This window comes from Theropithecus gelada, chromosome 1 (assembly GCF_003255815.1).
Source record: "Theropithecus gelada isolate Dixy chromosome 1, Tgel_1.0, whole genome shotgun sequence".
NCBI lineage: Eukaryota > Metazoa > Chordata > Mammalia > Primates > Cercopithecidae > Theropithecus > Theropithecus gelada.
The window spans coordinates 1,913,889-1,939,360 of record NC_037668.1 but is presented as its reverse complement, the minus strand read 5'-3'; the positions used below and the strand labels follow the sequence as shown (position 1 = coordinate 1,939,360).

At 55.3% G+C, this 25,472-nt stretch overlaps 2 protein-coding genes across 5 annotated transcripts in view; one reads left to right on the top strand and one right to left on the bottom strand.

The window, feature by feature from the left end:
* Positions 1–12,874: 12,874 nt before the first annotated feature.
* AMPD2 (adenosine monophosphate deaminase 2) lies at positions 12,875–25,219 on the bottom strand. Of its 4 annotated transcripts, none has more exons than XM_025387170.1 (18): positions 24,601–25,219; positions 19,454–19,584; positions 19,096–19,226; positions 18,661–18,729; positions 18,462–18,570; positions 17,977–18,163; positions 17,573–17,714; positions 17,371–17,460; positions 16,986–17,115; positions 16,612–16,806; positions 16,394–16,525; positions 16,104–16,267; positions 15,672–15,798; positions 15,417–15,580; positions 14,989–15,109; positions 14,499–14,672; positions 14,134–14,244; positions 12,875–13,984 (listed from the first exon to the last, which is right to left on the bottom strand). In XM_025387170.1, exons 1-18 carry the CDS (start codon positions 24,608–24,610, stop codon positions 13,775–13,777), a joined length of 2,397 nt encoding a protein of 798 aa, XP_025242955.1. In that variant the 5' UTR covers positions 24,611–25,219; the 3' UTR covers positions 12,875–13,774. The 4 variants fall into 4 exon arrangements, with proteins under 4 accessions (XP_025242955.1, XP_025242937.1, XP_025242962.1 ...); XM_025387152.1 differs by having other exon boundaries at positions 23,612–24,784; XM_025387177.1 differs by lacking the exon at positions 24,601–25,219 and adding an exon at positions 20,797–21,066.
* Positions 23,863–25,472, top strand: part of GNAT2 (G protein subunit alpha transducin 2) — an 18,043-nt gene continuing 16,433 nt past the window's right edge. The window contains exons 1-2 of the mRNA XM_025387222.1: positions 23,863–23,954; positions 24,779–24,996. The gene's annotated coding sequence lies outside the window, so the exon portion shown is untranslated. The remainder of the gene's footprint in view (positions 23,955–24,778; positions 24,997–25,472) is intronic.

The window sequence follows — 25,472 nt, the reverse complement described above, 5'->3', positions numbered from 1 at the left end:
TTGTTTTCATTATCAGCAAGAAATGCTAGTTCACAAGGCTGGAATATTGCAGGGTAATGTAGATCCTATAAACACACGCTAAGCGGGGAGTAAACAAGGCAGCAGACATGCGGGGGAGAGACCTGAGCCGACTGCGTGGGAAAGCTGCAGAGCAGTGCACCGGGGAACACAAACATCATTGGCTGCAAAAAAAAAAAAAAAAAAAAAAAAAAAAGCTCCCTCTAATGAGTCTTTGGGGTTTACTGTTGCTGTTTCCCTAAATACAAGAAAGTGCACAGAGAGAACGAGGTCAAGAGGCGGGAGGCGATGAGTTGGATCTGGCAGGAATGCAAAGTAGGTTTTAAAGACAGCCCCAGAAAACGGGAGCTGGGCCATAGATGCATGCAGGGGTCTGACCTGGGGTTGGGGACAACCAGGTAGCAATCTTGGTGGTGGTGGGATTCTATCAGTTTTGTCTGTGGTGCAGCATCAGGGGTTAGGGACGTCCTCCAGAGGAGCGGCGAGGGAAACTAGGGGTGTCGGTAGACGATCTGGGATTCCAGGTCGCCTCCAGCCTGGCTGAGAACTGCCGGATCAAACAGAAAGCAGAGGTGATGCTTTCTCATGCAGACGGGCTGGGTGGGAAGGAAAGGCTGTGGCTTTATGGCACACACAAAGTATGTGGGGTCAGGACATACCACAGATCCCCAGCTCCTCTGCCCGCCTCTCCCGCGCTGGCCCAGCCCCGCAGGCAGAGGCACGGGCCATTGATGCAGTATTTGGGGGTGGCTGATCCCAAGCAGGAGGTGCAGCCTCTCCCTGAGACGAGGTGCAGGCAGGAGAAGAGTGGGAGAGAAGCCTGGAGGTCTCCTGTGGCCAATGGGCCCCATGTCTGCCCCTCAGCAGCATGGGATGACTGGCGAACCCCGGCAGACCCCACATTTACTAGACTCCACAGCTACTGGTAGGGTTACAAGTTTAAGTGACTCTGAGGCCTAAACCTCCGTCCGATTTCTGGGAAGGGAGATTCCAGCAGCGCGCCCTGGTGGCCAACCGTGCACCTCCCAGGTAGGGAAAGGCCCTCCCGCCTGCGGGATCCCCAGGCCAGTCCCGCGGGCGCTGCTCTGCTCTCAGCGCTACCCAGCTGTAAGGGGCACGGCTCTGACCACAGTAGAGGCACAGCTCTCTACCTCGCAGCTACAGCTCTTTGGGCTTTTCGGTTCTTTGCGCAGGAACTTAAGCCACGTTCCCCAGGGGCCAAGAAAGAGATTTGGAGCACCCCTTGTTGCAACCCCAGAGAGTAGCATTCAGAGAACACTGGCTACCCTTTATTCAATAGCTGAATGCTGGCCACTTTGCGCCTATTATTTTATTCCTTACTACCTCTCCATGAAATAAGTAGTGTTATTAGCCTCTTTTTACTAGTAAGAACACTGAGGCTGGTTTTTCTCTCTCTCTTTTTTTTACATTGAAGTGAAATTCACATAATTTAAAATGAACAATTTTAGAGTGAACAATTCCGTGGCAATTAGTACATTCACAATGTTGGGCAACCACCACCTCTGTCTAGTTTCCAAACATTTTGATCACCCCCAAAAGACATCCCATACCCATTAAGCATTTGCTCCCCATCATCCCACTTCCCCAGCCTCTGGAAACCACCAATCTGTAGATGTCTCTACAGACATACTTATTCTGGCTATTCCATATAAATACAGTCATACAACACGTGATCTTTGTGTCTTGTCTGGCTACTATTGCTCAGCATGTTTCCAGGTTCACCCACTGAATGGAAGCATCAGTACTTTATCCCTTTTATGGCTGAATGACATTCATTATATGGATATAACACATGTTGTTTATCCATTAATTTGTTGATGTACATTTGGACTATTTTCACCTTTTGGCTATTGTGAGTATTACTGCTGTACACATGAGAGTGTGTGTGTGTGTAAAACATTTATTTATTTATTTATTTGTTTGTTTGTTTATTGAGACAGAGTCTCACTCTGTCACCCAGGCTGAAGTGCAGTGGCACATTCTCGGCTCACTGCAACCTCTGCCTCAGGGGTTCAAGAGATTCTCCTGTCTCAGCCTCCTGAGTAGCTGGGATTACAGGCATGTAATCAGGCTAATTTTGTATTGTTTTATTAGAGACGGGGTTTCACCATGTTGGTCAGGCTGGTCTCGAACTCCTGACCTCAGGTGATCCACCTGCCTCGGCTTCCCAAAGTGCTGGGATTACAGGCGTGAGCCACCATGCCCAGAGAGTGTACATATATTTTTGAAGTACCAGTTTTCACTTCTTTGGGGAATATACCTGGGAGGGGAATTGCTGGGTCATGTGGCAATTATATGTCTAACATTTTGAAGAGCCATCAAATTGTTTTTCATAGTGGCTGCACCACTGTACATTTCCACGAGCAGTTATGAGGGTTCCAATTTCCCCACATCCTTGCAACATTGATTTTCCATTCTTGTCTATTGTAGTCATCCTAGTGGGTGTAAAGTTGTGCTGAGGCTTATGTGGATAGGGTGGGTGAGACTGAGAAACCCAAGTCCTATAGCTTGGATAGAAAAGCGCTTTCTGCAGGCCTGTCCCTCTCTATTGGCCCCATCGCCTCCCCTCTAGTAGCCCATGCCAACCCCAACCTTAACTCCATAAGAGGCCAGCAAATCTTCTTTTCTATCCCCTGCCACACAGTGAGCTCCTGGTCATCCTCTTTAGGGCAAATCTCCTCAGTCAGAGGACCATCTTTTTGTCTCTCACCTTAATACCAAGAACCTAACCTTGGAGCCCTAAGTGTCCTTCCTGGGCTCTGCTATGGCACTGTGTCCTTATCCAAGATCAGGGCTAAGCACACACTGGGAACAATTATTGGACTAAGCACACACTGGCTTCCCAGGGCTAAGCACACACTGGGAACAATTATTGGACTAAGTGTCATGGGACAAGCTTCCCGTGCCAGCAGAGAGTCTCTCTCTCTCTCTCTCTCTCTCTCTCTCTCTCTCTCTCTGAAGAAGGCAAGGAGATCATCTGGTTTCGATTTCAGGGAGACACTAGTCTGAGGGTGAAGGGCAGTGCCATCCTCTTCTACCGTGGGCCTTTGGAGCACTGACCCCACACCAGAGCAGGATGGGAAGATGCCCCCAACACAGTCCCCAAATGCCTTCCTCCCTCCTCCTCCTCCATGCAGGCTTTCCCCATCCTTACCGTCTGGTCAAAGCCCATCTCCTCCTTGGAGACTTACCCAAGTGCCCCAGACCCTAGAGCTTCCTCCCTGCCCTGACTACCCACAGCCCATGTAAGCCTCCGCCAGGGCTCTTAGCAAGGAGCTTTATCTCCTTTGGGAGCTTTATCTCCTGGGGTGTGACCAGGCTATGAGGGTGACAATTAGGCCTTCCTCAAAGCTCTGAGGGTTACCAGAAAATCCACTCAGAGATGAAATAAACACCCCCAGAAAGGCCAGGCACGGTGGCTCATGCCTGTAATCCCAGCACTTTGGGAGACCAAGGTGTGTGGATTGCTTGAGGCCAGGAGTTCAAGACCAGCCTGGGCAACGTAGTGAGACCTCATCTCTATAAAAAGTGCAAAAATTAGCTGGGTGTGGTGGTGTGTGCCTATAGTCCCAGCTACCTGGGAGGATGAGGTGGGAGGATTGCTTAAGCCCGAAGGTGGAGGTTCCAGTGAGCCAAGATCATGCCAGCCTGGGCTAGAGAGCAAGACCCAGTCTCGAAAAACAAAAACAAAACACACCTGGAGACATCATCTAGAAATTCAGAGGCATTCCACTTGAAGAGCAGGAAGAGTCTGGAAATCCCATTAGGTTTTGCCGATGTGAAGAAGATACGGCCTAACCACATGTGGCCCACATATCTGGAGGAAAAAATGTGGTCACGAGATAATGCGGGTGGTGTGGGGGCTAAGGACAGGACAGCCAAAAAGCCAGTGTGTGCATGTGGCTCCAGCCTTGCCCTGCAGAAAGGGGGTCCGCCTCAGCTAGTGGCAGTGCAGCTCTCCTAGTGGGGATCCTGGCGTGAACCTAAGCCGTAGCTCTCACTGGAGGGGTCATGAACCAGCCTGCCCACCGCGCTGGTGGGTGGGGCCCCAAGTGTGCCCGCTGCCAAGTTAGTGGGCATGGGTGCCTAGAGAGGGTGCTGCAGCCCATCCATTCCCAGAACCCAACCTCAGGCAGGAGAAGCTGTTCTCAGGAGGTACCGCCACCCTGTGGACAAGTTGGGTACTGCACAAGGACTACCAGCCAAGGGGCAAGCAGGAGCTGAAACCCAGCCTACACTCTGCTAACCCAAGAACTCACACTGCACAGCTGCAGTCACCTGGAGAGAGAGACACTCTTGTATACCAAAAGATGCCCTTCGTTCTTTGAGCTTTCAGGGGTATATCTGCCCAGAGGCTCACCTTTTCCTAACTCACACAAAGGTGGCAGGAGGGTGTTTCAGCTCTGGGTTTGTGCATGACCCCAGGGCTCAAGCAGCCCAGCAAGGTATCTGGTGCACAGGGAGAGGATGTGACAGAGGGAAAGGAGAGAGCCATACACTGGGGTTCTTCAGGGTGGGGGCTGTGGCCCCCATGGCTGACCACTCTGGGAACACTGAGGCATGAATATGCACACTCGCATGGCAACCCGAGGTGCCTAGGCAGCTCTGTGGGCACTGAGCCGTATTCAGCTGCAGGACACAATTGGGGTGGAGCTGGGGCTGCTGGAACTTCAGTTGATTTACAGACTCATGTAGGATGCTGCCTGGAACGTTGAGACCTGGCTAGGTGACATCCTCCAAGAGTAGGCACAAGAACTAGTGGCATCAGTGAGAATGCAGCTACATGTGCACCCTCAGGCTGTGGGCGCTCCGGGGACCCCCAGCCAGGCTGACACAGATATCAGGTGGGTTACATGCTGCGCAAGAGCCTCTGGGGGCGGAGGGGGATCATGGACTGCAAGCCAGCCTGTGCTCTGCTGGCCAAGCTGTGCTCCCCATCAGAAGGCTGTGTCTACCCAATGAAGGGACATCTTCTTCTAAACCAATAAAGGCACTTTCTGGGCCAGCAGGGCTCTGCTCAAGTGCACATGGGTGCAGAGGAGAAGGAGGCCCAGGGCTGACCAAGACTCTTCAAAACCCCGTTTCCAACATACTGCTCATCAAGCCACTTCTGGTTGACTTTTTATAAAAACCCTGTGCTTGTTGTTTGAGTCTTTATCGTAAGCTGATAAGGAGCTTATCAGCTCCTGTGTGCTGGGTTAGAGGAATTTGTTTCTATGGGCAGTCATATTTGCATGAGAGAACAGAGCGAGGGCCTGCCCAGTGGCCTCCTGAACACCAGCTGCTGGTCCATCTTGCATCTGTCCACCCAGGGCCTTCGATGAACACCGTGGAGGAGCCTCTCCTCCTCTCTCCCCTCCTCCTTCCACCTCGCCCCAGCACCTGCTTCTCTCCCAACCAACTTCCATCCTGACTCCAGGCTCTGAGGAGAGAGCTGCAACAGGCCAGGCCCCTGCAGCAGGTATTGGCCTCCTGGCCTGCTGGGGAGAAGGAAGAGGTGGGTAGAGAGAGGGAGGCAGTGAGGAAGCCATCAGGAAGGCAGGAGGACCAGCTAGAGCAGGCTCACCCACGCTACAAGGCAAGAAATATTCCCCCACAAGGGAGCAGTTGGTGGGCCGCTGGGTATTGTCCCGGGTTCCCCTGCTACCCTGTGACAGAACCTGAAGGCCGCTCATCTCAGCCGCATCCTTGCTGGATGCCGCTGTGTCTCAGCTGGTGTGGGATTCCGATGCTCTGAGACAGCTTGGTCGTGCAGGATTCTGGAGGTTGGCAGTCCTCTGGAGACGATACGCCATAATGGTTCCGCTTGGAATCTGGAACTGGATGGGCCTGGAGCTGAGTCCTGGCTCTACCTCATGCCCGCTGAGTGACCAGAGCTGATTACTTAATTTCTTTGTGCATTAGGATAACCATCTGTGAAATACGGATAACGCTAATACATAACTGCACAGTGCTGCTGTGAGAGTTAAAAAAGAACAGTTACTCAGGAAAAGAAATGAGGTAAATGGGAGTTAGCTGATGGGGCCAGGAGCAGAAGAGCAGGAACAGGTGCGAGAGAGGCTGAGATGAGGGCAGGGCGCCGAGCCTCCACAGCTGCCCAGGAGGTGCACTGAGATTCAGAGCCAGCAGGGGATCTCCCAGAAGATGCACAGGCCCAAGGCAGTAGGAGGAGCAGAGAGGAGGGAGCTCAGCAGAGGTAAACGGACACACATGGGGCCAGGCGCAGTGGCTCATGCCTATAATCCCAGCACTTTGGGAGGCCAAGGCGGGTGAAATCACCTGAGGTCAGGAGTTTGAGACCAGCCTGGCCAACATGGTGAAACCCTATCTCTACTAAAAATACAAAAATTAGCCAAGTGAGGTGGTGGGCACCTGTAATCCCAGCTACTTGGGAGGCTGAAGCAGGAGAATCACTTGAACCTGGGAGGCAGAAGTTGCAGTAAGCTGAGATCATGCCACTGCACTCCAGTCTGGGTGACAAGAGTGAGACTCCGTCTCAAAAAATAAAAACATAAATAAATAAATAAATAAATAAACAAACAAACAAACACATGGACACTTGCCTTTGAAAGTCTTGGCCAGGCACGGTGGCTCATGCCTGCAATCCCAGCACTTTGGGAGGCTAAGGCAGGCAGATCAACCTGAGGTTGGGAGTTCAAGACCAGCCTGACCAACATGGAGAAATCTCATCTCTACTAAAAATGCCAAATTAGCCTGGTGTGGTGGCACATGCCTGTAATCCCAGCTACCTGGGAGGCTGAGGCAGGAGAATTGCTTGAACCCGGGAGGCGGAGGTTGCAGTGAGCAGAGATCGCACCATTGCACTCCAGCCTGGGCAACAAGAGTGAAACTCCATCTCAAAACAACAACAACAAAATGAAAGTCTTAGTGACTCCATCAAGGCCCAGACCTCACACCCTGTTCCACCCTCGCCATCCCCACCTCAGCTTCACAGTCACCTAGAGTCATCCTCCCACCCCCAGTTAAGGCCCCTGGCCAGGCTCTGACTCAAAGCTCCAGCAGGTCCCAAAGGGAGCACAAAGATAAGAGCACTGGGCTGGGAGTCTGGTGCCAGGACCTCACTCCACTCTCCACCTCCTATCCCCGTGACCAGGCAAAGTATGGGACTCTTTGACTTTTGGTACCATTATCCATTATGGACTTGTAACATTTTATGGCTTCTGTTTAGCTCACACCTGGTTCCAAAAGGATTTGAGGCTGCTGGGAGGAATAAACACTCTCTTGACCAACTCAAAAGGCTGTTGCAAAAACTAAATATGGCCGGGCGCAGTGGCTCAAGCCTGTAATCCCAGCACTTTGGGAGGCTGAGACGGGCAGATCACGAGGTCAGGAGATTGAGACCATCCTGGCGAACACGGTGAAACCCCGTCTCTACTAAAAAGTACAAAAACACTAGCCGGGCGAGGTGGCAGGCGCCTGTAGTCCCAGTTACTCGGGAGGCTGAGGCAAGAGAATGGCGTGAACCCAGGAGGCGGAGCTTGCAGTGAGCTGAGATCCGGCCACTGCACTCTAGCCTGGGCCACAGAGCGAGACTCCGTCTCAAAAAAAAAAAAAAAAAAACCTAAATATGGAAAATTATAAAGCACAAAGCAAGCGTGGTATTATTGCTATTTTCTCCAAAAAGGAATTAGCCCACCCTTCTCTGTCCCCCCAGTGGAGTTTCTGTCCTAGCTCCATAGTTGTTCAAGTCCCCTGTCCTTGAACTCAGCCTTATAAACAGCATTTAATCTCCATGGCAAACCAATACACGTGGACCCCGATATCCTCATTTGATAGATCAGAGAACTAAAGCTCGGAGTTCCTAGAAATTTTTCAGGATCTTATGGCTAATAAGTGATAGCTGTGCCATGGGATAGAACCCAGGGATCACAAGCCCAGTACCTCCCTGGCCGTGTATGGACTGGGATGGGTATAAGGTAACCGGGAGGGGTCAGGCTAGCAGCCGCCTCAGAGCATTCATATTCTCCATCTCTCATCAGGCTGTGCCAGCCAATCACAATCCTGTGGCCACCTCTACCGCCTCTGTCTTAACTACTGGTCTTAACAGCCTCCCCACAAAAGCTCCTCTCCACCCACACTGCCACCAGCCAGGTCCTTGTCAATCACACCCGGGATGTGGCAGGAGCCTCCTCCATGAATGACCCTTCTGCCTCCAGACTCACCCGCACTGATCCGTCTGCTCATCAGAGCCTGACCCTGTCCCTTCCCTGAGCACCCCACCCCTAGAGGGACCCCCTCGACCAGACACATATCCCAGGGACCATGATAGAGTAGGAGGAACAAAGACTTTGCAGCCTGACAGTTCTCGGGTCACATCCCAGCTCTGGCACTCATTAGCTGAGTCATTCTGGATGAGTTACATAACCTCCCAAACCTCATTCTCCCTGTTGACGTGCGGGAAGATGGTGATAGAGATCATGCAGAGTCCTAGGAGCTGGAAGTACATTCACACTTACAAAGAGCTCAGCCCAATGCCAGGTGCTCATAGGTATTTTACCCCACCATGGCAAATGCGTAGTAGGTACACCAGCATACCCCAGCAGTGGCTTGGGACCCAGGCTGGTAATGGATTGGTAGCCACTCCCCTTTGCATATCTCCTCCAAGCCTGGGAAGTCAGGGAGGAGGGCTGACTTGCCCAAATAATAAACAGAACATTCAGGTTTAAACCCAGGTCAGTCTCTCATCTGCAAAGGGGAGACAGAAATTCCAGCTGTGCGAATCCGTTGCACAGATTCAGGGAAGATGCCAGTGGCAGCAGTAGCTGCTCCAAATCTGCCCAGACTATTTAGGGAGGCAGGAGGGGCTGAAGGTGATGGCAAGACCAACAACTGAGCCAACCCCCTGGCCCAGAGTGGGACTGTGGGGCTGAGCCATTTTAAGTAAGTCCTTTATAGACCCTGCATCTGATTCTTGGAGGCCCCACCCTCACTTGCATTTAAAATGCACCCACACCCCTCATTAAATAGAACTCTACTTTGCTTTAAAGGAGTTTTTATAAATTTGCTTTTGAAATTACTTGACTCTGAGTAACTCACTTAATTTACTATTGGCTATGATTTCTGTTTCATCATATTGCATATTCTGGAACTTTTGTCAAAAATCCAAGTTACAAATTGTTTTCAAATATAATGACATGTGACTTAACAAATATTAAAGTTGACATGCAACTTTCTGAAGGCATTTCATTAAACATTTGTCAATTTCAACTTTTTTTTTTTTTTTTTTTTGCAGCCCTCAAAGCTTTTCTTTCAGCTCCCTGTGTTGCCCGGGGGTGGGCGGCATTGAGGGCCTGCCAGGAGAAGACAGGTGTGTGCACAAAATCAAGGCATTTGGATGGTCCCCATCTCTAGACCCGCAGGCTGCCCGCTTCAGGTGCAGCTGCAGAGACCACCCACCCCAGATTGTTCAGGGCATCCTAATTTGGGCAATTTCACCTCATTTTGAAAATAAAGTGATTTGTCAAACATTGAATTAAATCTGAGTTAATGCTTAGGCCTTTATTGGAATTTCATATGAATACATTCATAAGTGAGGCAATACTTTGATATGGTAAATGTTCTGATGTAGGGTTTAGAAATCAGGATTATTGTCACCCAACCAAACACCCTTACCCGTCCTCTACCCCAGCCTGGGGACCCAGATAGCTCCCCAGTTACTCTCCTTCACTCCCCCAGGAGTGGGCATGGAGAGGTGACCCCATGCAGGGCATGTGAGATGTGGCCTGGCACACGGCCCTCATGCTTCCCAGTCCGAAAGCTTTAGGGACAGATGAGGGACAGTGCCTCAGTGTCGACTTCACTCAGGACAGGCCCCAAACATTGGAAGGAGACAGGTTGGGTTGCCTGTTTTATTTACTCCCTCTGCCACCCACCCTCTTTCCCCCACCCCCCGATTCCATGTAAGATCTGGCCCCTGACCAGAAAGAAGATGTGGGCTCCTTCGCACACACAGGCACACAGAGCAGGTCGAGAGGAAGGGTGGCTCCAAAAGAGGAGAGGAGGTGGCGGGCTGGCATGGAAGGTGCAGGCAAGGTCGAGGGCAAGGAAATGACTTTTTATTTCGGCTCACATACTTTGATTCATTTCTATCAAGAACAGTAAAAACATTCTACCTTGGACCTGATGATTTCACTCAGGGCATCTGCACTAAGGGAATAATCCGGAGAGATTTATGCAAAGATAATAATAGCTAATATTTACTGAGTTCTTGCTTAGTGCTTTATATCCAGTGGCCGACTGAATCCAAAATCAACCCATGAGAAAAGTGCTATTATTATCCCCATGAAATGGGTGAGGACCTGGAGGCACAGACAGGGGAAGTAACTTGCCTAAGGTCACACAGCCTGAAAGTGGTGGAACCAAAAGTCAAACCCAGAGTGCACATTGTTGGTCACATTAGGCCACAGTTATTCTTAACAGAGGAGAGCTGTAATCATAAACCACGGGAGGCTCACCAGGGGGTGGTGCACAGTAGTTCACATTCATATTTGCAGAGTATTTTAATGACATGTGGAAAGACATATGTTAAAATAATTTTTAAAATAGGCCGGGGTCAGGCCCGGTGGTTCACACCTGTAATCCTAGCACTTTGGGAGGCTGAGGTGGGTGGATCAGCTGAGGTCAGGAGTTCGAGACCAACCTGACCAACATGGTGAAACCCTGTCTCTATTAAAAATACAAAAAATTAGCCAGGTGTGGGTGTCACGCGCCTGTAATTCCAACTACTTGGGAAGTTGAGGCAGGAGAATCACTTGAACCTGGGAGGCAAAGGCTACAGTGAGCCAAGATTGTGCCACTGCACTCCAGCCTGGGCAACAGAGTGAGACTCCATCTCAAAAAAAAAAAAATAAATATTTTTAAAAGCCCAAATTATCCACGTGAAATCAACTCAAAAATACGATTTTTAAAAGAACTGAAAAGAACGCACAAATATGCATAGATATGTATTAAAATATCTACATACATCTCAGGCATGCAGCAAATACTTGGTGAAACTGAATATTTGGTAGATTATGAGTGGGCTTTTTACTTCTTCCTGTTTTTCTTTATTTTCCAATTTTTTTTAACGAAAATGATTTTCTTTTCAGATAGGAAGAAGTATTAAGGGCTTACTGTTTTAAGATTATTTTCTCTTCACAAATATTTGAAAGAGAAATTTCCAAGAAACTAAGAAACCAGAGGGAAGTTGTTTAAAAAATAAATTGTGGGTTGGGCGCAGGGGCTCACGCCTATAATCCCAGGACTTTGAGCCCAGGAGTTCAGGACCAGCCTGCGCAGCATGATGAAGGTGGCACGTGCTTGTAGTCCCAGCTACTCATGAGGCTAGGGTGGGAGGATCACTTGAGCCCAGGAGGTCACTGCAGCCTAGATGATAGAGCAAGACCTTGTTTCAAAAATAAACCATGGAGAGGCTGCTAGGAACTTCAAATTAGTAATATTCTTAGAGCTAAGCCTCAGCACACACTAAGAAAAACAGGAGACAAGAAAGTGAACTGAAGGATTCTATTAAATGACAAATTCAACGAGTAAATATAGAGTCCTAAGTGCTGGCAGACGGGACAGGCAGTTCTTGCCTCCGAAAGATCTTCTAGAAAGATCTTTTAATCCTGCTTCCTTGTTAAAACAAAGACAAGACATAGCTCAGGTGTGTTATTATTCACCTACTTGAAAAGTGAGTCCCTCTCACCCTTGTAAAGGGGGATCTTTGGGCAGCCAAGGCCCAGCCTGGGTGGGGGAGCCCTGCACTCACCACCTCCCACCCTCATTGGGCTCCAGCATTCAATTCTGTGACATGTAAGTGGCCAGGATGAATCGGCAAGGGGTGTCTTCTGAACTGAAGGGCCTCGGGTCTTGACCGGGAGAGGGCTTGGCCAATGGGAAGTGAGGAGGGATGAGGAGAGCGTCTTCCCGGGGCACCTGCTGGGAGGCCCAGGGCCAGGTGCAGACCTGCTTGCTGAAAGAGGCTGGGGTGAGGGAGAGCAGCTGACAAGAAGGGAGGAGGAAGCCAGCGGCCTCCCAGCCTCCCCCTCCTGTTCCAGCTGCTCTGGCTCTGGGCAGGCCCTCAATTACACAGGCTCATGCTGTTCCAGGGCTAATCGCTTCTGAGGCAGCCAGCCAGGGGAGGACAGGCCTCCCCAGCCAGCAGCAGGGGCAGCGACAGGCTTCTCTCCGCCCACCCAGGACCCTGCACAGCCCAGGGCACATTCCACTTTCCTTCTTTACCTGGGGAACAGACTCCAGCAACCTCTGTGCCAGGGAGGTGCTCCAGAAATTGTGTATTAAACATGGGACAGAGGCTGAGGTTGTGGGGGGAGGCGCTGGAATCAGAATGCGCAGGCTTGTGCCAACCTCTTGCAATACAATCTGCCCGAGAGTTTGCAGATGTCTGTGCCACACCTTCTGCCTATTGAATCAGAATCTCTGAGAGTATGGCCTCGAGAGGGCCATCTAAATAAGACCCCCCAGAAGACCCTGGCCTCCGGTTTGCCTGTAGGTGCACAGTCCCCACCTACCAGGCCATCCCCTCAGAGGCTGGAAGAGGGGAAGAAGTACAAGGTAGGAACAGACACCAGCCCCCGAGCTGGTGTGACAGGGATGTGCTGCAGACCTGGGGCTAACTGTCCCCCTCATGGGGGACAGGCTAGATGAGGGTCGGATGGGTATCTCCTCTCTCCCACAGCTTCCTTTGTCAGTTTCCACAAGCACAACATACACATCACCCAAGACTAGTCCCTCCCCTCAGAATGTGCAGTGCCTCCATCCACAGCCACCTCCCACCATGGTGCTTCCTCTCCCAACAGAAACCCCACCTGCTTCATTAATTAAATAATCTTTATTTCTCATGCACTAGGAAAGATGGGTCGTATGAAACACTGCAGTTCACAGCAAAGGCCTCGGTCCAGAACATAACACAGGGGCCAGCTGGGATCAGGATCTGGTCAAAGCTCTGGGAGCCACACTGGGAACACCACTCCCAGGGTTGAGTGGCAGATCCAGGACCTTGCAGTGACCGTGGCCCCAGACATAACACAAGGCAGCTGCCCTCTCCCACAGAGGCACAGGAAGCTGACACCCAAGGAGCACGTGGGCTGGGGACAGGACGGAGAAGGCTGCTGGGCAGTGACTTGGCGGAGATGTGGTCCAGCACCTCTGCCACCTGCGTCTACCCACTTAGGCCAGGAAGCCCAGGGCTGTGACTGAGCTCTCAGCCCAGCTCTAGCCAGTGCGGAGCTGCTGGAGTTCCACAGACCCTCAGCAGCCCCATGCCCACAGCAGAGGTGTACAGGTCCCCCGCCTGCCCCTCGGTTACATGAACAAGACAGGGGCCTAAACTCCAGCCCTGGCCAAGGCTTAGATTTGTCCAGGAAGGACCTGAAAGGCTAGAGGGCCCAGCCCCCCACAACCATCCCAAGCCCCTTTGGACACTGGAGAAGCCCGTGGGACAGTCAGGCTTCTGAGGACCCCAGGACAGGGCCACCAGCAGGGGGGACCCTCAATACCTGGGCCGTCAGGTGCTACCTGAGCCCGAACAACAACGAGCAGATTCCCAGGCTTTGCTTTCACTGGGCGGCTCAGGGACAGTCACATGGTCGGAGACATGCAAGACAGAGACAGACAAGAACTGAGACATGCAGAGACCACACAGCATGGGAGGGGTCTGAGGACAAAACGTGGTAAAAGTGCTGCGATGTGGTGGGCACTTCATGGACCAGGCTCACTGAGGCCCTGGGCTCATGGTGATACCCGCCTCCTCCGGAATGGTCTCCAGCATCTCACTCTGGACTGCCTGCGTGATGAGCGCCAGCTCCTGGCACAGGGTCTCGTAGCGGTAGCCCACGCGGATGTCTGGCACATTGGTCCGGCGGATGTCATTCCCCTCAGGGCCTTCCTTGGTATAGTTGGGTCCCAGCCAGTGGCTCTTTACCTGCAGGGAGCAGGGGTAATGGGCAGGGCTGCAGCCAGTGCTGAGGGGCTGTGCCCCACCCCAAGCCATCCCAGGGACAGGTCAGGACCCCAAATGCAAAGGAGGGGAGGAGCGATGCCATGCCAAGGTCCAGGCAGGCGCTGTAGTACCTTGTGCGAGAAGCCACTCATGAGCACGCTGTTGCGGGCCAGCTCACACATATCGCAGGAGCTGAGCTTCCACACCTGGGTGGCGATGCTGTATTCCTCCATCAGCGGCTCCTGCACGGACCAGGTTCCCTCAGACAAGTGCGTCCTGGCTAGCTGCCCCTGCCTTTCTTCCCCCGCCTCCCCACACGCTCTACCCACCCCCGCCCCCCATCCGCCCAACCCCCCAACTCCATAGGACTTGCCAATTGGCCTGCTATGCTCTACCACCAGGGGGCAGCACCAACCCGAGAGACCCCCCCCCCAACCCGAAAGACCCCAGCGTCCTGGGACCCGCCCGCCTGCCTGGCTGCCTGCTGGGCTCTGACCTTGGTGAAGTGGAACTGCAGGGGATCATCAGTGGACAGGGAGACCATGAGGCCGCGGGACAGGTACTCCGGTAGCGGATTCCGGTGGTAGCTGAGGAAGAGGCTGTTGTTGCTGAGCGGGGACATGGCGATGCCAATCTGGGCCAGGTAGTACAGGTACTGCAGGACGGGGGCCTGGGCAGGCAACAGGGAGGGAGGGCCTGTCAGGTGGCCTCGAGGCTGGGCAGGGCACAGAGGTACTGGGGGTCCAGGCCACAGAAGAGGGAAGGGGGAGGAGAATCCAGGCTGGGCCTGATGTGCAAAGGGTGAATTAGTCAAAATCCAAGTTGGGGCCCCAGGCTGGAGGCTAGGGCGGGGAAGGGTAGTTACATTGGGAAGGCAGAATCCAATCTGAGGGCTGGGTGGGAGGAGGATTGGTTACTGAAGGGGCTTGAATGGTTCAGAGGAAGGTGAACAATTGGGAGGGAAAGCTGGGCGTGCAGATCCTGACCTTGCGCAGAAGCAGCCCATGGGAAATGTTCTCAGCCAGCATGAAGGCTGACACCAGGTGGTGGATGGGTCCAGCCTCCCCACAGTGTGGCCTCAGCACAAACGTGTGGAAGCCCCTCTGCCTGGGGGACATGAAGACAGTGTCAGCTCCCGAGCCTGGGATCACCTGGGCTCACTGGAGCCCCTGACCTCCCAACCCAGCCTGCATATGTCCTCCAGCCGATAACTATGCAGGCCTGGGATAAGGGGGACAGGGGTAGGTTACTGGCTGTGAGGGGTGAGAGATGTAGCTCCAAGGGCAGAGAAAGAACCCATCTAGTCCAGGCAACAGGTGGGTCAGAGGTCTGGTGGCCCCAGCCCAAGGTGCCAAGAGTGAAGTTTGTTGGGCAAGAGACGGCACAGCAAACAGACACAGGGTGGTGCAGGCACCTGCGCAGGTGGTTCAACATGGCCATGTTGGCAAAGGTGTAGTACAGGTAGTAGGCATAGGGTGGGTTGTCCTCCTCCACCCACGCCTCAGGCAGGGGGCTCTCCAGGTTGAAGACATGGTTCTCAGGCTTGGACTCGTCATCCACACTGTCAAAACCATCCACCTAATACAGAACCCTGAGGTCAGACCCAGAGCTGCAGCTGGATGTGAAGCTGGCTGTGCTCCCCATACCCAGCCCTGTGCTGCCTGCTCACATGCTCCAAGAACAGATGCAGCTCCGGGTGGCTGGCAGGGTGCACAGTGGCCTCGAACAGTGGCAGGAAGATGTTCTCCAGCATCTCCTGGAAGTTGGCCAGCTGGCCCTTGGTACGGTACACATCACTGCAGGCGAGACATAACATGCAGGTATGTGCAAGTCAGGGCCAATGGGAGGAAACCCAGCAGGCCAGTAAGGGTCAGAGCTCGGCCCAAGAGCATAGGGGCGTATCTGAACCACACTGGGAAAGCAAGGATACCCAGGTGGGCCAGGCTGGACAGACCATGGGTGGGACCAGGAAGCCCTTCTTTGCACTCAGAGGGGTTGGCAGGGACAAGGAAGGCTCAGCCATCTTAGGAGGGCAGGAGGCAGGCCCTGACCCCTTGAACATGACCCCACAGGTTCCCCTCCCACTCCAAGGGACACTCACAAGAGGCGGGGCACCTGCACCAGCCAGCGCACGTTGGGGGAGTGCACACGGTGCATGACGGCCCAGCGCGCCAGCTTGTCCCACTCATCCCTCGAGCGCCCGTAAATGGAGAGCCGCAGCTCTGCATTCTGGTATTTGCTCTCCTCCAGGTCTGACATCACCTCCTAGACATGAGGTGAGCTGAGTCAGAGCTCTTCAGGGGGTCATCTGCCCACCTTCCTTGAGTCTCACCCCCCAAAAGCCCCCAGATCCTCAGGCTCGAGGCTTGCCAGGGAAGGCGGCCTCCTTACCTTAATGATGTGAGCAAAGTACTTCCCAGATACCCTGTTGTCCGTCTTGATGAAGATCTCTCGGAGGACGGACTCCCCAATAGGGTTGTATTTGGCATTAAACTTGTCAAAGCGATGGAAAGTGTTCCTGTCCTGGGGGACGTGGGAAGGCTCAGGTCACCCCTGACTCCTGGTCCCCTGAGTGACTCAGTCCCACAGCCCACACCACTGGCACAGACCGCATGCACATCCAGCGTGTCCACACTCAGGTCGTAGGCCGTGAGATTCATGCTCTCAAAGACCTCCCGCAGCGTCTGTTCACGGCCCTGCTCCACGTGCACGATCTCCTCCAGGTGCCGCTTCATCGCCCGCTTGATGAAGCGCAGCAGATGCTTCTGGTTCATGCAGGACGAGGCATGGATGTGGGTGTCCACCTGGAGTGGAACAGGGCACTGCTGATCCACCAGAGGCCAGGAAGGTCTGGGGCCCAGGGCAGTGCGATGGGAAAGGACCCTCTGTACTGGATGCTCTGTGGGGGGCCTGGCCCTTGAAGGGGAGGCTGGGCAGAGGTGTGGGATGAGGACATGGAGAGGGTCACGGGGTCAGGGCCCACCTTGCGGATGTTGTAGAAATCTCGGTGTGGCACTTTCTTCTGGGCGGCCAGTTCCTTCATCTCATTGAGTAGCACGTGCATCTGGAACTTGGAGCTCAGATACTGCAGCCGGCGGTAGCAGAATGACTTTCTGGGCATGAGGAGAACAAGGCAGGGACTTAGGCCCTGAAGGGAGGCACCTGGGGAGGGCTCAGGTAGCAGATCAGAGGGAGCAGGTGGGAGGGTAAGGATGGAGGCTGCCAAGAGGCCAGTAGACTGCAGGCAAATCGAGGGCTCAGCAACTAGGAAAGGCAAGACACCAGGTGATGGGAGTCTGGGGCAGAACTGGGGCTGGAGAATCTGGGCTAGGAGGCAAGCTAAGTGTCTGGGATGGCAGGGGACTCACATGGGGCCATTGATAATCAGGGCCATCAGCACATTGACGTCAGCCACAAATTCCTGCAGGTCAGGGTATGGCAGCTCCACCTCTGAGCAACTGGCATGGAGGGGAGCTTGGGTGAGGAGAGCAAGCTGAGCCCTGTGGCCTCTCCCAAGCCAATGCAACCTCCCACGCTGCATCCCCCCAACATGCACCACACCCCTCTTACTGCTCGTCAGGTTCCCTTCGGGTGTAGACGTGCACCACACCCCGCACCATGCGCAGACCCAAGCCCAGGTCCCCAGGCATGGTGCTTGGCTCACAGTGCTCGTACGGGTGCTGCTCCAGTGCAGGGGGGTGCACCGGGGCATCTGCAGGGGTGAGGAGGGTAAAGTCAGAGCAGGGCTCTTCCAAGCCACCCACTGCCCAACCCAAAGTCCCCACAGAGGGCAAGAGATGTTGAAGACCCAGTAGGTCAGACAGCTCCTGCCCAACCTCCACCCCTGCACACCACGGGGTTGGAATGAGGCTGGGTGTAGGGAGAGGCAGGCAGGGCAGAGGTGCCCAGGCACTAGGCTGAGGAAGCCCAGGAGGTTAGGGCACATGGGGTGGGGCAGAGATGGGGGGTCCCACCAGCAGACACAGGGGTGTCGGGGCCCTGCTCATAGGTCCGGGTCTCCAGAGGCTTTTCAGCCAGCTGCTGCAGGTAGCGGCGGGTGGTGGGGCAGAAGCTCTGCAGGGACAGGGCCATGTACTTCTCCCGGATGAAGAGCGCCCGCACCACACTCTTGGCTGCATCCAGCAGGTCTGTGAATGGCACCTGAAGATGAGGACATGCAATCACCATCCTCAGTCTCGGACTCAGAGACCTCCTCCCTGAGGCTTTATCTCAGACCCCAAACTATCCCCACCTCCCACAGGCCCTGGCCCCCAGGAATACTCAGATCACCCTGGTCCAGCACATCAAGTGGCTCCCAGCCAGCCCCTCTGCCCCTCCAGCTGCTGGAAAGAGAAACACCCTCTCCAGCCCCCACCCCCAGGTCTCCAGGTTGGGGGAACCCACTAAGACATAGGTGATGGAGATTCAAGGCCCTGCCCCACGTGTACCCTATACTCACCCCACACTTCTCCTCCCCGGAGATGGTGACCCGCTGAAACTCCCGTTCCAGCACATCACGCTCCCGCAGGCTCCGGTCACCCTGCCCCTCACCCTGTTCCTTGTAGAGCCTGCAGGGGGTGCATTCAAGGGAGGGGTTTGGAGCCGGCAGAAGGGCAGACTCCAGCTCCGCATCCCCTGTGCCCCTCTGCCCTCCTCACTGTAGGTCCGAGTCACTGTCTGTCTTCAGGAAATCTTGCTTGGCCCGAAGCAGGATGTCCGGCTCCAGCCTAGAGGCAAGAGGGGTGAGAGGTCAGGCAGATCACGAGGGACGGCCCTTGCTCCCAGGTCCCAGCACCACACTAGGTGCTGTGCACATGTTGTCACATGTGATCCTCAAAGGCAGAGCTGCAGAACCCTGTGCTGTTCTCACCCACTTTAGAGATGAGAAAGCAGACCCGTAAGTTAAGCAACATGGCCCAGCCACACCAGCGGCTAGAAGACAGAACAGAACCCAGCAGCCCGACTCCAAAGCCCACTCTAGGCTCCCTGTGCAGCCCCCCAAGGGAGGGCGCGAGGGAAAGAGGCAGAGAAGGGGCTCTGAAAGGGTCTGGACAGGTATGGAGGGAGACTAAGCAGCTGCCTGCTGGGCTCACTTGACATCCTGGCTGATCTGCCGCTCCAGCCGCTGCCGCCGCTCCTCCAGCTGTTCAATGGGGCTCTCCTCGGGGAACTCATACGGGGCACTACGGAGCTCACTCTCGGCCAGCGAGCGGGTGAACAGCTCCTGGGGGGAGGGAAGGAAGGTCAGCATGGCTGGCCCTCCGCCCTCGGGCACTCTCCTACACAGTCTAAGGGTGGGGTGAGGGCAGCAGGACCAGGGGTACCTGGGAGAGGCTGAGGATCAGGAGACAGCCAAGCGTGAGGTGAGGGGACAGCTGAGGTGAGGGGTGTGGGGAGCAGAGGCAGGGCATGGAGACACAGGGTGAGGGTGCGGGTGGTGCCAGGTGATACCTCGGCGATCTCCTTGCATTTGCCATCCATAGACGTGCGCAGGTCGAGCGGGAAGTGCTTGAGGCAGGGGGCGGGGCCCGGCAGGGATCGGGCAGACTGCAGCGGAGGGGCCCCCAGACCACCCCGAGCCTCTGCAGAGACAGTGATGCCAGGGTCAAAGGGTGGAGGGGCAGCCCCTGATAGCCCTGGGCCCCTGCCCTGACTAGGCCAGCTCCCGAGAGAGCCCAGGGTGGGGAAAGAGGGCAGTCTCTCCTCAGTAGCTGAGGAGTAGGCCTGTGTGTGGCTCCCAAAGGGCTCACCCTCACCTCTAACATAAGGACCCCTCACCATTTCAGGCTCGGGGTGGGGATTCTGAGTCTGCCCCTAGAACAAGTAGATTCATTACCTCCACAAATGAGAACCGAATCCCAGACTAGAGCCTGCTCCCTCAGGCCATGAGTATCTCCACATGACTACCTCCCAGAGGCAGGTGCACGTGTACATGTGCGCACACATGCACGTACGCACAGACACCCGCAGAGACACACACCAGGCGCTTGGTAAGGACCAGGCGGCCACACCAGGGACCCCCAGCTTGCAGCTCCCAGGGCAGGCAACCCAGGATCAGACCCGCCCCTGGACTAGCAGATTCTCCAGTCAAAGGGGCAGGACCCTGCGCCTGACATCCTGGACCTGTGCAGCACAAGAAAAGCCACAGCTGCTGCTCAGCTCTGACCTGGGGACCAGCCCTCAAGGGAAGAGGAGAGGAAGTGGAAGGCCTGGTTGGCAGGGGAACCCTACCTCCTCCCTGGAGGCCTGCCCTCTCCCCCAGGGCCCCACGGCTGCCAAAATGTGGCCTGGCCTGCCCCTCTAAAAGGAGCTGCCACAAACAGTCTATGTCACTCAGGCTCCAGGATCTGGGCTGGGGGCACCACGGAGGGCCCTGGGGAATGGAGTGTCAGAAGCCAGGGGTCTTTCTCCATCAAGACTAGACTTTTCATCTGTGCCACCCGGAGGATGGCACCAGAGGGCCGTAAAGCTGCCAATCTATGGGGCTGCCAAGGCTTCCAGCCTACCCCGAAGGACCCTCCCTGGGCTCAGCAGCCCCAGCTCCTCAGTGGGAAGCTGTCCACACCCAAACTGCCTCTCTCAGCCGGCTGTAAGGAGTGCTCCCATCCAGCACCCTCCACCCTGGCTTAGGGAAGGATTACAGGATCTGCCTGGGTAGCCGGCCTTAAAGTCTCTGCACCCATTTCCCAATACTCCAGGACTGGTCCCAAAGCTGGACGAAGGGAAGAGGGAGGGGCCTTCCCCAGATCCAAGACCCCGTCCCCTGCACACCCTGGGCCCTGCCTGAACCCTACCTGCAGAGTGCAGGCAGCTCCAGCCAGCAGCCCTGTGCCCCTTGCCCGCCTGTTTGCCAGTGAAGCTGCAGCCAGTCCCTCAGGGGCTGGCACAGGCTGTACCAAGTGCAGCTGCAAGCAGGGGAGACCCTGAGATGGCCGTGAGCACAGAGCTAGGGGAGTTCAAGGGAGCCCAGAAACCAAGGAAAGGAGCATCAGAGTTGGGAGATAAGATGAGCTCCAGAACTGAAGAGGGCCTCTACAGTGCCAGGGAGGACCCAGCCAGATGTGAGGCTCCTAAGGGGGAGTAGCAGGGTAGGCTGATTTGGGCAGGGCAGGCCGGCAGGGAGGAGCCAAGCCTCCTTAAAATCCACTGCCCTAGGGGACAGTCAGTGGACAGGGCCTGGCTGGCCAAAGAGTAAGAGGGGAGAAAAAGGAAGGGAACAGCTCTCCTCATCTCCACACCCACAGCCCCAGGTCAGCCTCCCCTGGCAGTGGCCTTGGTGCTCACCACTGTCCTCTGGGCCCTGACTATGAGGTCCCTTAGGAGAGACAGGGCCTTTGCTGGGGAAGAAGCTAACTGGCAGCTGAGGAACTGGCCCAGTCTAGGTAGGGGCCAGTCACTGAGGCTTCCCCGCTGCCCAGCTGCTCAGGGGGCTGGTTCACAGGCCCCTAGACTTGCAATCCCTGATCCAAGCCTATCATCAGGGACGGGACAAACTGTCCAGAATAAGTTTGGGAGAAAGGGAGCTAGAATTTGGAGGACATGGGTCTGATTCTGTTCCTGCTTCCAGGCATGTCTCTACCCACCACGGAAGGCTTTGGCTCCTCATCTACAAGTGGGGCGGTAAGTGCTCCCTTCCCTGCCTAGCCACAACTGCCATAAGGCTCACAGAGATAATGGCTCTGCAAGTGTTCTGCAAAACACCAGGCTCTGTGTTGAGGCGAGGCCTGCAATTATGAACTCCTGGGACCTTCAAAATACATCCTACTTGTAGCCCTGCCCACTGAGGACAGTGGGAGGTTCTCTGGGCCCAGTGCAGGGTGAAGGCAATAGGCCAGTAAAGGGCAGTGAAGTGAACTTGGCAGGGGTGGAGATGGGGTGACTCTATCTCTTTCTTGGAAAAGGACAAAGTAGAAAGAGGAAGAAAAGAGGGGAACCTGCCTCACCCCCAGAGTGTAAGACCTTTTCTTGCCCAAGAACCCTGATTCTACACACCTCCTCCCTACATATGGCCCCAGACCACTTCTAACTCCATCTAGGGGAGGCCGACCACAGACCTCCATGGCTGGTTCATATTGGGTTAGGAGGAGTTGAGTCAAAGGCCCAAATCTCAACCCCCTCTCCTAGCACAGGGGTCTGGGGCTCCACAGCAGTCCTGGGGTGAGCAGGACAGATTCCAACAGCCAACGCCATCCCCCCAGCCTGCCAGGCCACTCTCCAGGGCTGCCACAGGCTCACTGAAGGTGACACACAGGCAGTAACCTCTACGTTCTCAGAGGCCAGGCCTAGAAGACTCAGCTGCCTACTGGTCCTTTCTCTAGGGGCCAGCACCACACACATACACCCACACTTACAGAGAAGTCAAGCAAAAGCCAGAGTGGGCCGCTCCAGAGCCACTCCCACCAACTCTGAGATTCTGAGCACCCCATCTCCCCTCTCGACCAGGAGCCCCTCACACACTGCCAGGACTGCCTCAGTAGGCACAGGGGTGTCCACGGCTTTGACCCCACAAGTGTCAGATGCTCTTACCATCTGACCACTGAAGGGTATCCAGTTCTGGGCTAGATCCGTATCAGTTGCCCTATTGCTGAACCAAACAGGGCCAGGGAGGGCCCCACCCAGGGGACACCCTTTCTGGATGGCACAGACCTGGGCACAGAGAACACCCTCAGGGCAGTACAGACCTAGCACTAGGCATCTTCAATGAAACAAGAAAATATAGGAGGTTGATAGTAGGGCTATGGCTACAGACAGCTGCAAGGGTTGGGGGCAGTCAGCATGATCTGGTCATCAAAGTCAGGGTGGGTCTTTCCTTAGCCACAAGGCCTGGGAACAGACAGCAGGCAGACAGCCCTCTGCAAGCACAGAGCCAGGCAGCCAAGCCCTCACTGAGACAGGCACTGCTGCACCTCGCTGCCTGCTCCAAATGATGCAGAGATGCTTACTAGAGTGAGAGACGAACCAAAGGGTGCAGGAGCACACGCACTGCGGGCAGCAGCCCCAGTCTGAAGCCTGCACGGACCTGACCAAGGACGCCCCATACTCCTAAGGAGGCTCATGACATAGACAAGGAACGAGCAAATAGCAAACGATAAATACAGTCAAGCCCCCAGTTGTGGGATGCCAGCCAACAATGGTTGTGCCCAGATGTCAGACCCCCAGTGAGGGGGATCTAGATGTGGGGTCCTAAAAAGTGGAACTAGTCACAGAACAGCCTGAGCCTGCCTGGTAAAGGCACAGGCACCAGTCAGAGTGGCCAGTCCACAAAACAGTCCCACACACCCCCACTCCATTCACACATGCTCCACATGCAGTCTTAGCACATGCACACGCTGACACGTGTGCACACACACCTCTTGCTGCACCCACACCATGCCCACTCCTTGTGACAGAGGACAGCATCCCTGGCACAGATATCTCAGATCCACCCCCACCCCCGGCCACCCCTCACCCCACCTTCCAAGCCGGCTGTCCCTGGGATTGAGGTTAAGAGGCACCACCACAGAGAGGATGCCAGAGGAGGTGGCCTCCTCTGAGGGGACCAGCAGCTTGGGCGAGAGGTGGCAAGACAGAGCCCAGCATCTATCCTGAGGCCAGGAAGCACACACTCACCTGGAGCTGCAGTGGAGGCCTGCAGGCTGGCCCGCTTCTTAAAGGGATATTTGGCCTTGGGCTTGCCAGAGCCAGATGGATAGGATGCCATGGCTGGGACCACGGCGGCGACAGCGGGGGAGTCTGAGCGGCACCGGCTGGGGCCTGGCTCTGCCACATCCAACCCCTTCCTCCGCCCCGCCCCCAGCGGGAGTGACTGATGCAGGAAGCAGCGGCTCCGCAGGCGGAAGAGGCCCCGGCCACGATTTCTCATGTTGTCTAGGCAACCTCGGGGAGTGGGGCCTCCATCTCTGCCCCCTATCCCTCCCCTCCCTCCTCAGTCCTAGGAGTGACGTGACTGATGGTGGCTGGGCTTGGCGGGGGGCGGGGGAGGGAGTGGGTAGAAAAGAAGATGGGGAAGGGCCAGACCCCAGCTCTCCACTAACCCACCAAGAGCCCTCACCCCATTATGCCAGGGCTCCAGGGCAAAGAAGCCAAAGTCCAGGCTAGCTGGTCCTTCCAGCTAGTCTGGAAGAAAGAAGAATAACAAATAGGAATTCAGCAGCGAGTGAGTCCAAGCTCAAACACAGTCCTCCCGGGGCAGGGCTGGCATACTCCGTGAAAACCCAGCACCTACTTTCCTTCCACATCTGACCCTCAGCTCCGGGGGTAGCTCAGCTCTGGGAGGAGGGGGAAGAACCGAGAATCCCAGCCCAGGAGGGAGGGGCCTGTCTTGGGAAAATTCCACCGTCGCCAAATAGCTACCTCCTAGGAAGGCAGGAAGGCCAGGAGACCCCCTTGTCTGGGGGTCTGGGACAGAGACCCTAGCCTCTTCGGATTTTTCCTCTGGCTCTGCACACTCTGGCTCTGCTCCCCAGGCCCTCGTAGGAAGAGCTGACCGCCTTCCCTACGTCCTGCTGCTGTGCTGTGACTCCCACCCTCTTGTCACCCTGGCCACAGCACTTCTCTGTCCCAGAGACCCTCCCTCCAACACACGTACACACACTCACCTGAAGCCATGCTGTCCGAGTTCCGAGGGGAGGCTGCCCACGAGGGTCTGCACAGCAGAAAGCCCGGGTCCTGAGAGAGGGCAGGGTGGTCGGGCCCCAGACTCCGGCCAAGTCACTCCAAGGGCCCCTGCCCTGGCACTGAGATGGGGAAAGTAAGGCAGTCTTTCAAAATTGCCAGCTGGCCGGAGGTGGACTCCTGCAGATCTCGGCAGCCAGACTGGCCTCAAGGCGACCCCGGTGTCGCGACCACCCAACCCCGCAATCGCAATCAAGAGACGGGTAGGCCACGTGCTCCCAAGGGAGCGGGACCCGGAACTCGTCCAGGTTTCTCTCAACACTCCCTGGGCATTCAGGGTCGGACTCCCGCGGCCGGACTGTGGGGGAGTCACGCAACAGGTGCGACCCCACGAAAATCTCGCCGGCTCCGCGCCAGGCTCTGCGGCCCTTGGCCCCGCCCCCGCCTGGCCCCGCCCCCGCCTGCCGACCCCGCCTCGCCATTTTTTTCTCTTCCTGGGCGCCACGTGGGCAGCCGCCACACCGCGGTAGGGCTGGCCTGAGCTGACCCTTGATCTTGGGCCAGTTTCGTGCGTCAGCTTCCTCATCCGTAAGATGGGGTAATGACAGTACCTCACTCAAAAGGGTTACTGTGAAGATTAAACGTAAAGTCCCTTTACACAGTGCCTGGCACGAAGTCAGGGCCCAATGAAAGGTAGCTGTTGTTATCGTCCCAGGATTCATTTTAAGCAGAAGTCCTGCCCCTGCAATCTCACCTGGTCGTCTGTTTTCTTCCGGCCGGCATAGGTAGGAGGCTGTGCCCTGCAATTCTGGCTCCCCTTCCCACATTTCTGTATTTGGTGGTTAAGAGCTTTAAC